Consider the following 22004-nt stretch of genomic DNA (forward strand, 5'->3'; position numbering starts at 1 on the left):
ATTCATTCATTCAACAGAATGTATTAAGTACCTCTAACAGAAGCTGGAGATTGAAGGACAAGAAATGCAATGGTCCCTCTCCTCTGAGAACATGCGTTCTTTTGGGGGAGAAAACAGTTTGATTACAGATAAATAAAAAGTTATTTCAGGAAGGGGATGGTCACTAGCAACAGCAGAAGGGGAATGGTATTTGAGGGCTATCATTGTAACTATCCTGACTTCAATATAACTGATATTCATTCATTCATCCAACAAATATTAAATGCCTACTGTGTACAAGACATTATGCTAGTAGTAATGGGGATACAAAGATATATAACAGATTTTTTTTCTCATGGAGCCAGAAATCTAATGAAGGGAAAAAAATACAGATATATTTACATATACATCTGAAACAAAATAATTGTAAAGTTTAAATACAAGTAAAGTCATATGAAAACTTGAAGAGAAGAATCACTTTAACCTAAGTATTGGATAAAGACAGGGTAAGAGGAGGAAAATTTGAGGAGTTATCTAATTATCCCTCCCCATGGTCATCCCAAAGAGTGACTCAGTTTATTTAACAAATGCTATTTTTTAAAGAGGGAAAAAAACCAGTACAATTGTTAAAAAAAAAAAAAAAGAATAAAACATGCAGTGTGTAACATCTTTGGACCTCCCTCCTACAGAAATGGGAGAGTTGGGGGTATCTTCTCATCTCTTTCCATTTAAGTCCAGGTTAATCTTTAGAGTTTTGTTATATTTACCATTGATATTTTGATTTGTAGTTCTTTTTTCATTTACATTTTTGTAGTTTCTATATATATAATTTTCTTGGCACTGCTTACTTCACTTCCATGTTTCTCTTTATTTAACACATACTTCATTTCTCATGGCATATAATAATAATATTCCATTATATTCATGTGCGACAGCTTATTTAGCCAATCCCCAGTCAAGGTACCTTTACTTTGTTTCTAATTATTTGCTATCACCGAAAAAAGATGTGATAAATATTTTGGCATATATTGGGATTTTCTTCTCATCCTTGGCTTTGTTGGGGCATAAAGCTAGTAATACAGTCTTTAGTACCAAAAATATGGATATTTTAGTCATGTATGTGTGTAATTACAAATTGCTTTCCAAAATGGCTGTACCATTGCATAGCTCCACCAATAATGTAGTATTAGCTATCATTCCACACCCTTTCCAACATTGATTACTACCATTTCTGGTCTTTTTTTTCCAATTTGAACGAAGTGAGGTGAAATCTTAGGCTTCTTTTGATGGGCATTTCCTCTATTTTGTTCTTTAATATTATATTCTCTCTTTACTTTGTAATTATTTTTTTGGAAGCTGCTTGTTTCCATCCTTTTACCACTTACCTATTCTTCCTGAGATCTTGGTAATTTCTATGCTGTTGGTTTTTCCTGATTTTCCCCTTATTCACTTTTTGACTCTATCCTCTCTATCCCCACTATCAGCTCAGCTTCCCCCAGCCCTCACCTGATCTGAACTAACTGAAAAGCCCACCAAGAACTTAGGGGTGCTGCCCATCATCTTTTGGGTATAAAAGAGATGAGCCAGAACGCCCTCTTTGCAGGAGCCCTCCCAGCCAACACATGGTATCCTTCTAGCCATGTAGGGGTTCCTGCCCGCCCAGCGGCCATCTCTGGCCCTGGCATCTTTCTAACTGAGCTTTACTTCCAAATTTCTACAATAAACCTTTTATTTATCAATCTAGGTTTTCAGGCCTGTAAATTCATTTTACAGGAGACACTGTGCCTCATGGGATTATTTATGCACCGAGAAATGGGGTTCCCCCTTTCCTCTCCCTCATTAATGTCTGAATTGGGTCTTGAAGGAAAAAGGATAAATTTTCAATAAGCACAGATGGAATGAAGGAAAAAAAGAAAGTTCCATTCCAGACATGGCTGAGAAGGGGGAGAGGTTGACATGATGGACAGAAGGAGAATAAGAAATAGAACATAGTTTAGTTTGGCTGTAATATCTACTACACACACACACACACACACAAAAAAAAAAAAAAAAAAAAAACAGTAGAAAATAACACTGGAAAATGAAGTTGAAGCTAGATTATGGGAGATTCTGAATCCAGGTTCAAGTCTTCAAGATCAGGGATTTAGACTTTTTCTATGCAAGCAGTAGGAAGCCATTAAAGATTTTTTGAGTATTGAAGTGACACGATGATACAAAATGTATGGACAATTGTTTAGGGGAGAGCAGGAAGGAGCAATTAGGAGGTTATTGTAACAGTACAGGGAAGAAGGGATGAAAAGTGGTTTGAGTGAGATTTGAGAGACAAAAGCTATTAAAGAGATAAAACTGATAAGACCTGCCAACTGATTAGATGAGACAGGGAAGAAGAAGAAGGGCCAGGGGGATTCTTGATGACTAAAACTCCCTTTCTTTCTAGGCTTCTTTATTTCTGTCAATGGAACTCATTCCCCTAATCACCCCAGCTCAGATTTTAGAGTGATCCTTCATCTCTGCCTCCTTTGCTATTTATACTAGTCACCAAAGTCCTCTTGTCTACATAAGGCCTCTTGCTTCTTCTTCATTCCAAGGATCACCCCACCCACCCTTGATGCAATGCTTCAAACCATTTTACAAAGACTTTGTTCTTCTTATTCTCCTTATTCTTCTTATTCGTTCTTATTATTATCTCTTCACAAGATTGCTCTGGGAGGAAGCTAATAACATTATCCCTATTTTGTTGGGGAGAAATCTAAAGTTCAAAGGTTTTAAATCACCTGCATGGAGACATATAAGGTATTGACTTGCAAAGCCTAGACAAGGACAGGTCTCCTGACTTATAGGCTAATTCTTTTTCCATTATACTGGGCTGAATCTACATACTTTGAAGACAGATTTTGTTTTGTAAACAGCCAAACATTACCAGGAACTAAGAAGCATGCCAAAGTGGAAAGAGGAATGGACTTGGATTCAGAAAGACCTGGGTATATTGGTCAAGTCACTTAACCTCACTTAAATGGGTCACAATTTTGCTCATTTACAAATAAGCAGCTTCCTTACAAGGAAGATGAAGATCACATGAGATAACATATATAAAATATTTCAGAAACTTTGTCAGCTATTTTAAGAAAGCATTATCCTCATCATGAGTGAACAAGTATTAAACACATGGCATCACTAAAAATATTTTTATAAATTTGTTCTAAAGGAATTGCTAAAAAGATCACAATCGGGTTCTCAGAAGGCAATAAGAAGCATATATAGCAATAAAGGCTTAGCAAGAAACCTGAAAGAAAAAGAAGTAATTGCCTCTTGTAAACTGTGATGTTTTGATCACTCTTATTTCTGTCTGTTTGTCAAGTTATATGCCTCCAACTCTGTTGCCAAGTCTTGTCAAAGGCTACAATGCTTTTGTCAGGATTCGATGCAAAGAAACTAAAATAATTTTCCATCTTCAAATCTATTCACCCTCCCGTGGAATGTCTGGAACCAGCTCTTATCCTCATCTACCTCTTCTGGTCCTCCAGGGCATCTACCTACCACCTTCTCTCTCTAATCCTTGGCTGGATCCCATCTCCAAGTTCTCAGCCTTGTACCCCCTCTGCTAGAGCCTGGGGCATGGATGGGCCAGTTGGTCAGCATGATGAATCTGGTTTTCAGGGAAAGGGAAGAGGGACAGAAAGTGAAAAGTGACCCTCTGAGGTAGATTGGAGTTAGTTTCCCTTACTGTTATTCTGCCTCACCTCAAACCACGTACTCAAATTTATTTGCAAATCTTGCCCTTGTACCATCTATCTGCCCCATCCCCAAAAGTGTAGCAAATGTCAGCAGCCTTAATACAACGTAGCATTTGTCAAGGTGGCAACAACAAAGCTTATCCTTTTAGGGGAACTTTATTAGAATTTATCCTTTGGAAGAGAATTAACAGTAACAATAAAAGATCTTCAAGATCAAAGATGAATTTTGCTGTCTTCAAATGCAGAAAGCAAAGTCACAAACAAGATTGTGAACAGATGTTCCCCAATTCCATGAAGGGCAGAAATAGAGACTTAAATGGAGACTCAGGCAAACATAAGAAAGAATTTCCTAGGCTTGAATATTGTTAAAAAAAAAAAAAAAATAGGGGGAGCAGCCAAGAAACGAGGATGGAATATTTGTCCCTTATGAGATTTGGCAATATGCTAAATCTGTATGAATGGAAGTGGGGTGAGGGAGAAGAGGGCAGTGTGGCTCCATGTGAAGACCATAGGTTTTCTGGGTGAAATGACCTGCATTTAATCGGCTAGTTCTGTTATTTGTGTCACCTCTTTGAGCCTCATCTGTAATAAAGACGTCAGAATGAACTATATCTTTTTCCATTCTTAATCTTAAGAAATGGTTAAACAATACTTATTCAATCTGGAGATAAAGGGATGGACCAGCAGTACTCAAACATGTTGATCTCAAAAGGGGCCCAGAGCCAGAAAGATGTAAATTCAAAAAGGACCTCAGATATTTACTGGATTTGTGATCCCAGGAAAGTGACTTAACCCCTACTTGCCTCAGTTTTCTCAATTACAAAATGGAGATAATAATAACACCTACCTCCCAGAGTTATGAAAAACAAATCTGTAAAGTGCTTGGCAAACAAAACATTCTATAAGTGTTCGTCCATTATTATTAAATGTCAGCCATTTTATCTGTTGGCATTTATGTTTGAAACATAAATAATGTAGAATTTACTATTATAAAAAGTTTTGATCTCATGAATATCCTGAAAGGATCACAGGGATTCCCAAGGGTCTATGAATCACACTTTGAGAATAGCTGGGTTAGCCTAAACGTCTTCTGAAGATCCCTACTTAATAATTTCATGATCTCTCTGTAAATAATGGAACAATTCTAAATCTCTAGAAATCTTTTATTTAAATGTAAAAATATTTCATCCCTTATTGAGATACTTTTTTTTTTAAATTCAATCACTTAGGTTTGTAAGTTGGGATCCTGTAAGTTAATAATTTATCTATTTCAGTCCACTGTTGTAAATGCTTAGTAACCTGAAGAATTAATGAAATGACCAAAGGTGTCTAATTTGCTACAAAAGAATAATTCAGGCATTGGGGGAATCCTGCACCTTTATTGTTAGGAAAAAAAATCTCAATGAACAAGAGGCTGTAAAACATATTCAAGCTATTAAAAATGTAGGAAAAGACCCATTCTATAAATATATTTCTGTGATCTCATAATAATAATAATAATAGTAGCTAGCATCTATAAAATCCATCAAGCTTTACAAAGTATTTAACATTCTTTACATCCTTTAATTTTCACAACAACCATGTGAAGCAGGTGCTTTTATTTTTATAGATGCTCCATTTTACATATGAGGAAATCAAAATGGAGAGAAATTAAATAAACAAATAGCCCAAGGTCATACAACTAGTATTTAAAGTGTATTTGAACCCAAGTCTTTCTCATTCCAAGTTCACCACTTCTTCCACCATGCCAACTGACTCTCAGCAAACTCACTGACAATGCAGGTTTGTGGTTGCTCAGCCATTTCAGTCATATCAGGCTCTTTGTCTTTCTAGGTTGTTTTTCTCTTTTTTTGGCAAAGATACTGGACTGATTTTCCATTTCCTTCTCCAGCCCACTTTATAGATGAAGAAACTGAGGCAAATAGAGTAAAGAGACTTGCCCAGGGTCACACAGCTAAGAAGTGCCTGAGACCAGATTTGAAGTAAAAAAGATGAGTATTCCTGATTCTAAGTCCAATGTTCTATCCACTTCTCCACTTAGCTGCCCTCTCAAAGTGGGTACGTTAGTACAAATAACAACATATCCATGCCTTCTCATTCTGTGACAATGTCATTATGATTCTTGCTTGTGTACTCCTAGAGAACTTCCAAAGTCAGCAGAAAGCCTTCCTCTAGAACTCTTAAAATTTTGCTGAATGGATGAATAAATATTTGTTGCTTTGAGATAATCATCATATATGGCTCAGTGAGGAAGAAGAATCATTAGTTAGATTAATAGAATCTTAAGGATCAGAAGGTTTCTTAAGATGACAAAGAGCACTAGATGAGAGTCAGAAAAACAAAGTTCAAATTCAGTTTTGGTTGCCATTTAAATTTTAAATTTTTGTTTCTTTAAAATAGAGATAATAATTGTTACCTTATCTGTGTGAATAAAAGGTGATAGCCCAAGCTTTACAACTCAAGGAGTATTACATTTTCAGTGATGGTAAGGTGGTGACAGGACAGCAGCACCCTTATTGGCTGGAGCCACAGAAACACTAAGGAACTAAAAGAGACCTCCAAATAAACCCCTACCAAAGAAGAACTAGAGAACATTATGAAAATGGACAACTTTCATTAACATTAAATTTTAAAAAAGCAGAAACAAGACTAAAAGGAAAACACAAAGTTGGGAAAAAACCTTTAACAGCAAGTGTTTCTGATGAAGGTCTAATTTCTAAACTATATAATGAACTATGTCAAATTTATGAAGACTACAAGTCATTCCCCAACTGATAAAAAAGGTCAAAGGATATGAACAGACAATTTTCAGATGACTAAATTAAAGCCACCTATAGTTATACAAAAAAATTCTCTAAATCACTATTGATTAGAGAAGAGCAAATTAAAACAACTCTGAGGTACCACCTCACACCTCTCAGATTGGCCAAGATAATTACAAATGTTGGAGAGGATGTGGAAAAACTGGGACACCAATGCTTTCTTGGTGAAGTTGTGACATGATCCAACCATTCTGGAGAACAATTTGGAACTATGCCCAAAGGGCTATAAAACTGTGCATACTCTACATACTCTACCTAGACATGCAAAAATATTCATAGCAGCTCTTTTTTGTAGTAGCAAAGAATTGGAAAATGAGTTCACCGCTTCCCCCATCAATTGGGGAATGGCTGAACAAGTTGTGATATATGAAGGTAATGGAATATTATTGTTCTATAAAAAAGGATGAACAAATTGAATTTAAGAGACCTGGAAAGATTTACATGAACTGATGCTGAGTGAAACAAACAGAACCAGGAATACATTGTACATAATAACAGCAAGAATGTGTGATGGTCAACTATGAAAGACTTGGTTCTTCTCACTGATTCAGTGATTCATAGCAATCCCAATAGACTTTGGACAGAAAATGCCACCTGCATCCAGAAAAAGAACTGAGACTGAATGTAAATCAACACATGCTATAGTCATTTCTTTTTTCTTTTTTTTTTTTTTTTTTTAATCTTTCCCATGGTTTTTCCATTTTGCTCTGATTTTTCTCTTCTAACATGATTCATGAATCAATATATAGGGGCAGCTAGGTGGCACAGTGGATAGAGCACCAGCCTTGAATTCAGGAGGACCCGAGTTCAAATCAGGTTTCAGACACTTAACACTTCCTAGCTGTGTGACCCTGTCACTTAACCCCAGCCTCAGGGGGAAAAAAAAATCAATATGTATTAAAAACAAATAAATTTATGAGAGAAATAATAAATAAACCCCTTCATTATCATGCCTCAGGTCTGCCCTGTGTATATATGTATATAATAAAAGGTAATAAAGTAAATAAAAAGGTAAATAAGGTAGGAAAGTTAATAATGAATCTAAAATATATAGCATTTTAACGATGAAAAATTAAAGATGATTTTGTCTATAGAATATTTATCAACTACTTGTAAGTAGACTGATTGAAGATTTATTAGAGATTAAACCTTTAAGATAAGGACTGAAAAAAAAAATCAACAATTCTTCACTTCGTCTCAATCATTTGCCCAAATAAAGCTGCTCTGTCCTGAACATTAAGCAATCATTTAAATTAAATTTATACTGCACTTGTAGATATCACTAAACTCTGCACATAGCAATGAATCCTAATAACATCACTGTTTCCATAGTAACTAATACCTTTTTTTAAAAAGGGGGGAAGAAAAGAGCAAGTCTTTAAAATGTAGGAAAATCTTACAAATTAGGTGACATAAACAAATCATAACAGCTTTATTTTGTATTTATAAAGAACTTTCTAATTTCAAAATATTTAACCATTAGTTAGATTCTGCATCTTAAGAATTAGGAAGTTCTTCAAAATAATTTAACACAGAGCATTAGAATTAAGAAGTGAGAACAAAATTCAAATCTAGTTTTGAGATTTATTAGCTTTGTCTATCACTCTTTTAACCCTTAATTTCTTCTTTAAAATAGAAATAATAATTCCTCACTTACTTTACCTGTTGTGAAGCTCAAGTAATATCACAGGTCTTAGAAATTAAAGGGTAGAAGGGAGTTTAGATATAATTTAATTATTTTATAGATTAAGAAAATGAATCTCAAATTCAATTCCCTAATCTGAGATTTAAATTCAGAATCTGAGATTAAGTCACTTATCAAAAAATCAAGAAAGCAACAGACATGATTCAAACCCAATGGAAATATCACCGGATTTAAAATTAAAGCGTTAGATCTGAATCCCAGCTCTGGAACTCAAGTCACCTTGGCTAAGCCACATTTAACCTTAAACTAAATGGTTCCTATGACATGGAATCTCATAAGAGGAGCCCCTTCCATTTTTAGATAGCGTTTCTCTGACATTGCTCTTCATACTGAATCTCAATCTGCTTCCTTATAATTTATATATAAATGGTCTGAGTTCTTCTATCTAGAACCACATATGTAGAAACTGTTGAGGATACATAGGCAAAAATTTTTTTATTTTTCACTATGGCATTCAAGAGCATTCATAATCTGTCTCTAAGGCAGCATGATACAAGAAAACAGATGCTAACTCTGGAGTGAGGTAACATGGATTTGAATCTATGCTCTGATATTTGCTACCTTTCTGATTTTAGCAAGTCATTTAACCTCCCTGGGCCTCAGTTTCCTCATCTGTAAAATCAAGGAGTTGGACTTAATGGTCTCTAAAGTTCTTTCCATGATTCTACGATTCTACTTTTTCAATCTTATCATTTACGACTCCCTTATATGCCATACTTACTCCAGTCTCTATTCCCAAAATACGCCCCGAGATTTCCTGATTGAGGACTTTTCTTTGCTCATATTGTTTTTGTTCCCAGAATACTCTTCACTACTATTTCTTTTAAATGTTTTTACTTCTCAATAATTTCCCAATAATACGTAAATAATTTTAATATTCATTTAAAAACATTTTAGTTTCAAATTCTCTCCCATTTAGAAGACTAGCAATATGATATTGATTATATATGTTAAATCATGCAAAACAAATTTGATATTACTCATGTTGCAAAAGAAAACATGCATAAAAATGCAAAAAATGCAAAAAAAAAAAAGAAAATGAAAAAATATGTAAAGTATAAAAAGTTAACTTCAATCTACATTTAGCATTCATCAGTTTTTTCAGTGGAGAGGGATAGCATATTTTATCATGGGTAATTTGGAACTGTCTTGGTCATTTTCTTTATCAGAGTAAGTAAGACTTTCACAGCACATAGTCCTTACCATAATGCTATTATTGTGTTCTGATTCTCCTTACTTTACTCTGTATGAGTTCATATTAAGTATTCTCAGGATTTTTGGAAACCATCCTGGTCATAAAACAGTATTCCATCACAAATCATACACCATGACTTTTTCTGTCATTCCCCAGTTGTCGAGAATCCCCTTGATTTCCAATTCTTTGCCACCACAAAAAGAGTTGCTATAAAGATACTTTGGCTTTTCTTTTATCTCTTCAGTATATAGATCTAGTTTTATAGCCCTTTAGGTATAGTTCTCCAGAATGAATAGATTAGTTTATAGTGAATAGTGTCCCGGTTTTTCCACATCCTCTTCAGCATTTGTCATTTTCTTTTTCTGAGTTGTTAGCCAAAGTGATAGATGTGAGCTGGTTATCTCGAGTTGTTTTATTTTACATTTCTCTAATTATTAATGACATAGAACATCTTCTCATGTGACCATTGATAGCTTTAATTTCTTCTTTTGAAAACTACTTGCTCATATTTTTTAATCATTTATCAACTGGGGAATGGCTTTTACTTTTATAAATTTGGCTCAGTTCCCAATTATATTTGACAAATGAGGCCTTTTTTTGAGAGAAATTTTCTATAAACCCTTCCCTCCAGTTTCCTGTTTTCCTGCTAATTTTATAGTTGCATTAAATCTTATTTGTACAAAACCTTTTTAATTTCATGTAATCAAAATTATCCATTTTACTTTCCTATGATGCCCTTTACCTCTTGTTTTGTCATAAGCTCTTCCCTCGTCCATATATCTGAAGGTACATTTTCCCATAATTCCCTAATTTACTTATGATATCACCCTTTATGATTAAATAATTTATCCGTTTCATCTAATTACATCAATATATTGTATAAATGTTGATCTGTGTCTAATTTCTGCCAAGCTACTTCCCAGTTGTCCCAGATATTTTTCAAATATCAAATGCTTATCCCAAATGTTCAAATCTTACCCCAAAATCTTGGATCTTTGAGTTTACCAAACACTAAATTACCACAGTCATTTACTGCTGTGTATTATGTATCTATTCCATGGATTTACCATTTTGTTTCTTAGTTAATACCAGATACCTTTTTTTTTTTTTTTTTTTTTTTTGGCTGAGGCAATTGGGGGTTAAGTGACTTGCCCAGGGTCATACAGCTAGGACTCATTAAGTGTCTGAGACCAGATTTGAACTCAGGTCCTTCTGATTTCAGGGCTGGTATTCTATTCACTGCATCATCTAGTTACCCCCAGATACCTTTCTTGATGATTACTTTGTGATACAGTTTGAAATCTGATATTGTTAAGCCTCTTTCCTTCATATTTTTTCACTTATCCTCTTCATTTTTTTTTACATTAGTTTCCTTGATATTCCATACCTTTTATACTTTCAGATGAATTTTGTGAATTTTGTTATTTTTTTCTAGCCCTATATAATAATTTTTTGGAAGTTCCATTGCATGGCACTGAATAAGTAAATTAACTTAAGATTTTTAATTTTTATTAAATTAGTTTGGTCTACCCTTGAGCAATTAGTATTTCTCCAGTTGCTTAAATTTGTTTTTTTATAAAGTATTTTGTAATTGTGCTTATCTTGTCTAGTTTTATATTTACAGGTAGACACCCAGGTATTTTATATTGTCTGTGGTTATTTTAAATGGAATTTCTCCTTTTATCTCTTCCCGCTGGGTTTTATTGATAATATACAGAAATGCTAAAGAATTATGTGGGTTTATTTTATGTTCTACAAATCTGCTAAAGCTGTTCAGTGTTTCAGCCAGTATTTTTTATTTGATTCTATAGTATTTTCTAAGTATACCTCTTATCATCTGCAAAAGAGTACTCACTTGAAGCTATCTGTCTATAGGGAGTCCTTCACACTGCCCTAATAATGATAAAGTTCTTAGAAACTGCATGTATCACCTTCCCATGCAGAAAATTTTAATCTAATTGAATCCCTTATGTATCACTGAGAGTAATACTACTTCTCAGGGTTCCCATTCTCTTTTAATTGAAAGTATTCCTCTCTGCCCTTGAACTCAGAAGTGGTTACAGGCAATGGATTTGACTAATATGTCTGCCTGCAATCAATGCTAGCACAGAGATCTCTGTAATTTCTTTTTAACTAGTTGCCAGGTCTCCTCTTTGGCTTAAAAGCTTTGGAAGTTACTGCTGCTTCTGCCACTAACTAGTCCCAACAGTGGTATTTGCATCCATGTGAACTTCTGGCCAGGTTCCATATTCACAGCACAAATTTCTTCTTTTAACCTCCTAAGTTGTCTTGGGATAGATGGATGTCTTATCCTGACATTTTGTTGGCTCTACTATTCCAGATTTCAATTTGAGGCATTATTTTTTAAATTGTTTAGATGAAAATATTAGGAGAATCAGCTGAGTGCTTCCTCTAACTCTATCATCTTGGCTCTGCCCTTTCACGTCCATTTCTACATGTCAAAATTCTAACCATTTCTCAAGGTCTAACTCAGATTCCATCCCCTTTGTAAAGCCTACTTCCATATTACTTTGTGCTTCTTTAGTAGCACTATCACCTTAATTAAATAAAGGCAAGCTCCTTGAAGATAGAGATTGTTCATCCTTTCCTCTTTATATCCTCAGGACCTATCACAGTTCCTTGCTCACAGAATCCTAGTGTCATAAATTTAGAAGTGGAATAGACTTAAAAGGGTGATATCATAAACAAATTAAGGAAGTAGAAGAAGTCATCAATCAGATCTATAGATAAAGGAGGAGTTTTTGACCAAACAAGGTATAGAGAAGATCACTGAAGATAAAATTAATAGTTTTGATTATATAAAATTAAAATTATACAAACAAAACTAATCTAGCTAAAATTAGAAAAGTGGGGCAGTTAGGTGGCATAGTGAATAGAACATCAGCTCTGAAGTCAGGAGGACCTGAATTCAAATCTGGTCTTAGACGCTTAACTTAACTCTTCCTAGATGTGTTACCCTGGACAAATCATTTAACCCCAATCACCTCAGTAAAAATAAATGAATGAATGAATAAATAAATAAATAAGTAAAATTAGAAAAGAAGCATATAAATGGGGGGGAAATCTCAGCAGTAGTTTCTCTGGGGGTAAAAATTTCATTTTCTTTTTTTACTTAATATTTCATTTTTTCTCCAATTACATATAAAACACTTTTTAACATTTTTCAAAAAAAAATTTTTTGAGTTCCAAATTCTTTCTTCCCTACACTTCTTTTCTCCCTCCATAAAGAAGGAAGTTCAAATGTGTCTCCATGTTAGTCAAGTTGTAAAAGAAACATACCAAAAAAACTCCAAGAAAATATAAAAAGCAAAGAAAAAGTATGTAACCATCAGATTCTTATCAGATATTTCTCTGTAGATGGATAGTATTTTTCATTATAAGCCCTTCAGAATTGTCCTGGATCATTACATTGCTGAGAATGGCTATAAAACACACTTGATCACCATACAATATTGCTGTTTCAGTACATAGTATTCTGGTTCTGTTCATTTCACTTTGTATCAGTTCGTGTCTAAGTTTTTCAGAGAGCATCCTGATGATCCTTTCTTATAGTATAAAAGTATTCTATCACAATCATATAATAAAACTTGTTCACCCTCTCCTCAATTGATGGATTTCAACTCAATTTCCAATCTTTGCCACCACTAAAAGAGCAGCTCTAGGTATTTTTGTACATATAGGTCCTTTTCCCTTTTGTTTTTTATCTCTTTGGAATACAGTACTAGGCATGGTATCACTTGGTCAAAGAGTATGCATGATTTTTATAGTCCTTTGGAAATAGTTCCAAATTGCTCTACTGAATTGTTGAATCGGTATGCATAAATATATGTAGATAACACATATAGGGAACTGATTTGAATTTATAAGAATAAGAATCATTCTCCAATTGATAATCAAAGGAGGTGGATAACATATTTCATCTTGAGTTTTCTGATAGAGAGGCAAAACAGAGTACAGATTGAAACAAAATAAACATATATGTATACACATGTGTGTGTACTGTCTAATGCAAGGATTTGTTTCAAGTGACTTCATGTTTGACACAGGGAGTTTATTTTTTTTTCTTTCTCAGTTGTCATTAGTAGAGGTGTGGAGGGGAAAATGTGGATATGAAAATAATGATTTTTAAAAAATGAAAGGGACCTTAGAGGTCATCTAGTACAATCTTTTTTTATTTTTATGGATGAGCAAACCGAGGCCCAGAGAGATTAAATAATCGACCAAGGTCATATAAGTAATAATAAGTGACAGAACCAGATCTCCATTCCAAGTTGTCTGTTTATAAATCTTGCATTCTTGCCATAGCACTATGGTGCTTTCCACAGTTAATGTTTAATGTTTGTTGGATGAATTATCATATTATATACTGTATTAAATTTATCTAGACTTATGTTTCATTTTCCACAAATGGATCATAAGTTCCTGGAGGGTAGGGGCTATGTCTCATTCATTTTTGTTTCTCCTACAAATGCCCAGAACATGGTTTGTGCTTTAAAATTATCCATCATACTTTCTTTGCTTGAAAATTATATGTCATACTTTCTCTGTGTTATAAGTTAGACACAAGTCTCTCTAAATACTGATTGAATTGGATTAACACCAAGGTTTATAGATAAGGATTCATGACTCCTTAGAACAAATAGAAAAGCCTTGGGCAAGCTAAGGCCAATAGTATCAGAAAGTCCTGAGATGGTATGTAATGGTCTGATAGGAATGCATATATTGTACATGTGCAGAGGACTTATTTTATATCTACAAAAAGCTTGATATTAGGGAATTGGACTGGATTACAGGCCAGATTCTCAAATAAGCATCTTTACTATGACTCAACACAAAAGAATCTGCCATCAACAACAAATTCAAGTACCAAGTGTCACCTCCAGGGCAGGAAAACCAGCCTAGCTGAAGTAGGATAGGACCCCCAGAGAGAAACAGGAGGTGGCTGGTACCAGGTATCTATCTTCTCCTAGAAAGGGCAGGTGCTTTTCATATCTCCTTCCTCAGTAGCCACTGCAACTAAAGACCTGGAGAAAAAAATAAAGTTCTTCCTACCAAAGTCCTTGGCATTATTTCAACATCAAAAATTGATATGGTTTGTTGTTGTTGTTCTTTTTTAATCAATGGGAATGACATTAAAGATGATGCATTATCATCTAGATTCCCATAGCACTTTAAAGATGGCAGGGTCTTTCTAACTGACTTACAACTAAAACCTCCTGTTCGTGCTGTCACCACCATTAGAATGTGAACTTCTTAAGGGAAGGGATTTCTCAATTTTTGTATCCCCAGTGCTTTGCATGTAGGAAGCATTTAAATCTTGACTAACTTATTCATTAGTTGGAATGAGGCTTAGTTGAATTCAGAATCTTCCTCATGGTCAGTGTAATTTTCATCCTTTTTTTTCCTTTATATGCTACCCTTCTTTCAACCACCTTACCCCTCTTTTTCTTGTGTGATTTTGCAAACTGCTGATAATGAATTATTAATTAATCATATCTATCCCCTCAGGGATGCCAGGAAAAAGAACCCATAATATCAAGGTGCTAAAATCACAATCATCCTTAGTATAAGGTGGCTTTCCAGAAATAAAGGAAAACAACTGCAGAGATAGAGATGATAAAAAAGATGGAGTGAGCCAGAATACAATTAATAAAGTAACAAATTCAGTCTTCTTCCATGCAAAAAAAAAGAACTACAACAAAGTATTTTAAACAGCAATTCCCATCTTTTCCATATTTTTTCCCCATAGGATCCTCCAAAACCCTATATATTAAATTAAGCAAATTAAGCCAATTCTAGGCCCCTCCCTATGATAATTTTAAAGGTCTACTAAGAATCAAATGGGGCATAGTAGAGTTCCCTAAATATTTTGCCCCTTAAGGATTATAAAATCCCCAAAGATATCAGTGTCCCCATTTGAGTGCTACACCTATTTGTTATAGTTCATGTGTTGAAGCTTCCTATTTACAGAAGGATTATGGCCAAATTCTGAGGCGCTAACAATACAACGAACCTCTTGGTGCTATTAGTTCTGATTTCAAATTAACAGAACAAAAACATGTCTGGTAAGCAAACAAAAATTCAGCTAGCCATCTTTACTTTTTTTTTTTAAACCAAACTAGCACAGCACTTTTTCCTCTCACAGATAAGGACATTTTCTCTTTTGTCTTTTTATCCTTAGCATCTAGCATTATACCTGGCTCTTACTGCACACTTAATTTATCTTTTTTGATGATTGACATTGATTTCAAATAGCAGGAACTGGACAAATATTTGTTGAACTGAAGTTGAACATCCTGGAAACAAGGGGATGTTTTTTATGTCTCACAAGTGTCTTCTATTGGCTCTATTAGCTTAAGTTAGAGGTAAGATGCAGGCAGCACTATTACAAAGCCTGTCATAAGACTTGACACTTAAGCAGGAAAGGCAGGCATTTCCCTCATTTTACAACTTGCCCCATAGCTACACTTGCCAAACAAGATAGGTTTTTACATAAAGGCTATAAATTGTACCTATCTTTGTCCATCAAATATAAAATGCTCCTATTTCTGCCCTATGGGGCTGGCAAGCAGCTTTGTCTAAAGATAAATTATATTAGGGATCTGTGCTCAACATCTTTAAAAGTCTCTTGACTTCACCTTTTGTACTGCTGAATCATACAACATGTTGGAGGAGAGCCTACATCCCAACCTTTGGTTTATGATGGATATTCACAGAGGACCCATAGGATTTTTTCTATCTGATCTAAGGACCAGGTTAAAAAAAAAAAAAAAAAAAAGTGTTACAAGGAATCTAGCCTAAGGAGAGAACATGTAACATCAACCAAGAATAATGTATTTCTTTCTGTTTTTTTTCAAGATGGAGAAAAATAGTTTCTCCAACATGGAAAGACTATCTTTGTCAAGGGCTCCTGTTTTGGGGTTTGAAGTTTTCTTTTCTCTTGAACCACTAGAAAGGGATTATGGGTCTGTGTTACCTTATTTTGGATTGTGATGGCAAGAAAATGTGACAGCTTTTCCCCTCACCTTCTGACCTTTTTTTTTTTTTTTTTTTTTTTTGGTAAAGTATTTCCATATTTTGTGTTACCATAATTTTGAGGCCCTGATTCTCTCTTCTTTATGGAAGGGAATATTCAGAGTCTTGTCAAGAGATGGAATCCTAGATAAATTGAGTTTTAGAAGCCATTCTTGTTCAAAGCATTTTCAGGGTTGGGGTTTTTTTTTGTTTGTTTTTGTTTTTGATTTTGTTTTTTGGTCAAACTCTTTTTTCTCTTCAAATAAGTACACACAAAGCAGTATTGGTCAATGACTATTTTTGGACATGGCAGTGAAAAATTAAAGTGTAAACAAAACTATATTTGGAATAAGAAAACTTGGGTGACAATTTCTATTTTGTCTTATTAACTCCTTCACTGTTAAGATGACACAACCTCTCTGGGCATTTGTTTTCTCACTGGTAAAATGGGGTAATGTTTGTATCACTAACCTCACAGGGGTGTTCATGATCAAATGTATGTAAAGAACTCTGCAAAATGTAAAACCCTCTATAAATATGAATTATTATTCCTAATCTAATTCTAATTCATGAAGTGGAGCTAAGTGCTTGCCATATAGTAAGAACTTAATAAGTACTTGTTGAATGATTGATTGGTATATAGTAAGATAAAACTTTTCAGTAAATTTTTAAGTTATGGTTCCCCCTGGAGGCCAGAATTACTATGTCAAATATAGGGGGGAAGCAAGAGAGGGAAGTCATTAGAAAGCCAAAAAACCATGAGAAGTGAAAATGGGGATAAGAAGAAAGGAAAAGTGACTCTTGAACCACCTCATCAGGAGTAGAGGAATGACAGACAGAGAGAGAGACAGAGACAGAGAGAGAAAGCAAGACAGACAGACAGACACACACACACACACACACACACAGACACAGAGACAGAGGGAGAAAGAGAAATAAAAAGAAAGAGAGAGACAGAGAGATAGAGAGAAACAGAGAGACAGAGAAAGACACAGGGAAAGAGACAAAGAGAGATAGAGAGAGACAGAGAGGCAGAAAGAGAGAGAGACAGAGACAGACATAGAGAGAGATATAGGGATGGGGAGGGACAGGGAGACAAAAAGAAAGATTTTAGCTCTGGTGTATTTTATTCTGAAAAGAAGTAACAGATTATACAAGATGATGTAAAAGGGCCAGATCTCCCACATTCAAATCAGATGGAAATATAAGAGGCCAGTGTCAGAAGAAGGGCCCTATCTTACCAGAATTCCAGAAGACTGGAAGAAGAAAAACTAGATAGGTTCTGCATGGCATCTCTGATTTTCTTTCTGATATGTGTATTGCCCACTAAGGACAACCAGAATTCTATCAATTTGTCCCAAGTGGTCAAAAATCTCAATAAGGAAGTATTTATTATAACATTTCCTTACTGAGATTTATGACAATTTTGGAAATATATAAAGATATTTGTATGTGACATATGAGTATATATGTATGTTTATATATGTATAATATATAATGTATATGTATATATGTGTATATGTATATGTATATATGTATATATACACTTAGATATACACACTTACATGTGTGTATATCTATATGAATATGTGTAAATATATTTCTGTCTATGAAGTTGAATAAATTTAAGGTTCTGAGGCCTTGATCTAAACTCAGATTAAATGTATTTGACTGAAAAAACCAACCACTGTATATAACAGATTTCTCATCTGTCATACCTTAGACTAAATAGGGTTCAATAAATAATAATATGTAATAATAAATAATGAAAGTTCAAAAAACAATATCAAACTACATGCACAGACCATGATGTAATAAATATAGAGAGAGGGGGAGATGACTATAAAACATGTATGTTCTATTTGTTGGAATATGTTAAAGAATAAAGATAAGCACTAATTTTACAAAAGTTCCTTAATATAGTCATTTTGTCTGTTTGATCAAGAGTCAAAACATGTCATAGAAGACAAAAGGGGAAAAGTCTTTTTTTCCTCTTCTGTTTCATCATTAGCCATTCTGCTTTAGTCTACAAGTCTCAATACTTGCTAATTTCATCTCCACATTGCTTCATTGCATAGTACCAAATTAAAACCAAGATAGTATTTTTTCAGCAAAGGAAATCTAAATACTGAAATGAAGTCTTCTGCATATCATCATGCTGACAAGAACCATCTTGCAATATCACATCAATCATAGCACTCATACTTCATTAGATTCTAAGTTTCCCTAATGTTATTAGTGTTTAGGAGCAAGTACCCTTGGAAGTCCCTCCTTCTCTCTGATTGGAGAGGGTAGAAGATAAAAGCTTCCATTTAGGAAGGGCACCCAGGCCAGTGTTCTCTTTATCTTTCATTTGGCCATGTCCTACTGTACTTCATCTTGCGCCTACACTGGGCACACTTCCCCTTGTCCTTTGCAGCTTCCCAATTTTGTGTTGTCTTCCCTCATTAGATAGTAAGCCACTTCAGAGTAGAGAATGTCTTTTGCTCTTCATTACGATCAAGTCCTTCAAAAACTCATCTACTTTCCCAATTAGATAGAATTTAGTTTTAGTAATAATGAAATAATTTTTTGTAAATGCTTACAGGAACATGCACTTTGCGAAACATCTCAGCTCCCTTGTGAGCATCCATCAATGCGATGTCCTGTGGAGTGGAGACAATCACAGCTCCTGACCAAAAAAAAAAATACAAAAACAAAATGATGCTATTATTTATGTTGAAATGATTACTGCCCAAAGCATGTATTTACATACTAAAATAATTGTTTCATATTAAAATGACTTCATCTTTAAAAAAATGAAAAAGTCTGCTAATGTAAATTTAGTTTTTCCTTTTAATTCTCACAAAAATTTGTTTCTGCCTTCTACAATTATAACACAATCCTAAATCCAGACTGGATTATAATTTCCATCTTTTGCTCTTTGATCTTCCTAGTTCTAACATCAGTTGCCTAAATTTTCTTCCACTTTTCTAGGAATTCTTTTTTTTCTTTATTGGATTTAACAATATCATATCTGTTCTTTAAAACTTTTCCATATCTCACTACAAGGCTCTGTATGGAGTTTTGAATTTCACTAAGCAGCTGTTGGGCAGCAGATAGCGTGCCAGGCCTAGAGTCAGGAAGAAATGAGTTCGAATCTGGCCTCAAACTTTTTCTGAGCAAGTAACTTCACCTGTTTGCCTTAGTTTCATTATCTGTAAAATGAGTTGGAAAAGGAAATGGGAAATCACTCTAGTATCTTTGCCAAGAAAACCCCAAAATGGGATCAAAAAGAGTAGACACGACTGAAATAACTGAATAAAACACAACCATAATAATTAGAAATACATATTTATGAATATAGAAAAATAAATAAAAAGGTATTCTTCCATTAATCTTTCTTTATAACAACCTGAAATTCCATCTTTCCATGAAGTTTTTCCCCATGTAAATGGAAGTAAGATGAGGATGTCCAACCAGTTCTCTACATTCTCTAAAATTGTGAATTACCATATATTATAAATATCTAACTTTATAGTTTTATTCCTGGTTTATATTTATATCTTCATATTTACATATATACGCATGTATGTATATATGTGAATATGTACACATATACACATCTTTATATCTTATTTACCTATATTTAGTTTCTGTTGCCCATTTAATTTGTTGTTTGATTGTCCTGGAGTAGCACACTAGATAAGGATTCAGGAGACTTGGATTTAAGTTCAAACTCTAAAAATAATTAGCTTTGTGGGACTTTCAGTAAGTCATTTGAACTTTCCAGGTTTCAGACTATCTTTAAGGGTGGATGTTGGAATAAATGTTCACTAATGATCTTTCCAGATCTATGAATGCATGTTCTCATCTTCACTTCTTTCACGTATTACTTAGAGCAACCTTGCTAATACAGCTATTCCAGGAACCCTAATTGAAATATTCTTTAAGGGAAGTCCTACTTCCTTTTCTGTTTATACTTCAGAATCCTTTGCTTAGATATGCATATTTATTTCCCCTATGCATACTAACCCTAAAATACAGTTTTGTATTTTATTTGTATAAATGTAATGTTTCTTCAGAGAAGGGAGAGGAAATAAGCATTATATACTTCTTACTTCTATTGCCTCGCTCTTTGCTAAGCATTTTTTACAAGTATGACTTCCTTAGATACAACAGTTCTATGAGTTGGATGCTATTAGTATCTCCATTTTGTGAACAGTAGCTAAGTGTTTTGCCCCAGATCCCATAGCCAAGTCAGTGTCTGAGGCCAGATGTGAACTAGGTCTCCCTGACTCAAGATCCAGAGCTCTAACTGGGCTGTTTTTGTATGATCATAGCTCAGATAAATCATTAAACTGCCTTGATCTCCACTTTGTTAGCCATAACTTGAGTTCATTGCACTTATGAGGTAGAAGGGACTTGACGAGATTTTCTGGTCCAACCTGCTTAAGCACCTTACAGTTGGAAGTTGTCCTCTCTGCTTAGACTACCCCTCCTCAGCTTCCTCAGACAGTAACTACTTTACGGCTGCCATCTCACCTCTGAGTAAATGAATCTTTGACCACAGAGGAATTGGAGCTATAAAATTGTGACTTGGTCTATTTCTCCCTTCCAATCCAATGTGATATTATAATAATAATAAAAATCAGCCAATATTTCTAGGGTAGCCAGATAAGTGTTATTACATGTATTTTACTTATGGAAAACAAGGTTTAGAGAAGTCAATTGACAAGAGTCACACAGCCTTTTTTTTTTTTTTTAAGTAGCATTTATGTAGCATTTTAAGATTTGCAAAATGCTTGATATGTGTTGACTCATTTGATCCTCACCACAACCCTGTGAGATAAGTGCTATTTTTATCCTCATTTTGCAGCTGAGGAAACAGAGGCATAGAGAGGTTAAGTAATTTGTCAAGCATCATACAGGTGCCTTAGACAGGACTGAACTCAGTTCCCTTGCCTCAAAGTTCATTGCTCTTCCCATTTTGTCTTGCTACCAACATTCATATGCTTTGAATATGCTTTCTTAGAACCAGCCCACCTAAATGGTTGGCTGTTGTCCTTCATTCTCAAAGAAGACCAAAAGGATATCACTGTCTTAAAGTTGTTAGTGTGTCCAACTGTGGCTGATCAGAACAATAAAAGTGTGAGATGCTCTGCCACAGGTCAAGCACAAATATCTCCTATGAACATTTGGGGTGGATTCTCTAACTTTGCACATCTTACATTTCTTCTCAGCTATTTAAATTCTCTCTGCTCCCAGAGCACAGCACCTTCTCTGATGGGGGCACACCATGCAGGGAGGTCTTGTGCCAATATTCCCCATGTCATACAATCAATTCCAAAGTTAAGAGAAACTTTGGGAGTTTCCTTTTATTGCTTTTTCTGACCACTTTGTGAGCGCTTGCCCTGTGTGAATTCTCCATAAAATAGTCTTCTTGGCAAGCAAACATTTGGCATTCAAACAATATGGCCAGCCCAATAGAACTGCAGCTTATCACCAATAGCATAACCACCATATGATGGATTTCTTGGTCTTTATAATCCATG

General features: G+C 34.6%; 1 protein-coding gene across 1 annotated transcript in view; it reads right to left on the bottom strand.

Moving 5' to 3' along the window:
• NUBPL (NUBP iron-sulfur cluster assembly factor, mitochondrial) overlaps positions 1–22004 on the bottom strand; it is a 313921-nt gene that overhangs the window by 48331 nt on the left and 243586 nt on the right. The window contains exon 8 of the mRNA XM_074289555.1: positions 19056–19141. Within this exon, the coding sequence (XP_074145656.1) occupies positions 19056–19141 (86 nt within the window). The remainder of the gene's footprint in view (positions 1–19055; positions 19142–22004) is intronic.

The sequence above is a fragment of the Sminthopsis crassicaudata genome, chromosome 2 (genome assembly GCF_048593235.1).
Source record: "Sminthopsis crassicaudata isolate SCR6 chromosome 2, ASM4859323v1, whole genome shotgun sequence".
NCBI lineage: Eukaryota > Metazoa > Chordata > Mammalia > Dasyuromorphia > Dasyuridae > Sminthopsis > Sminthopsis crassicaudata.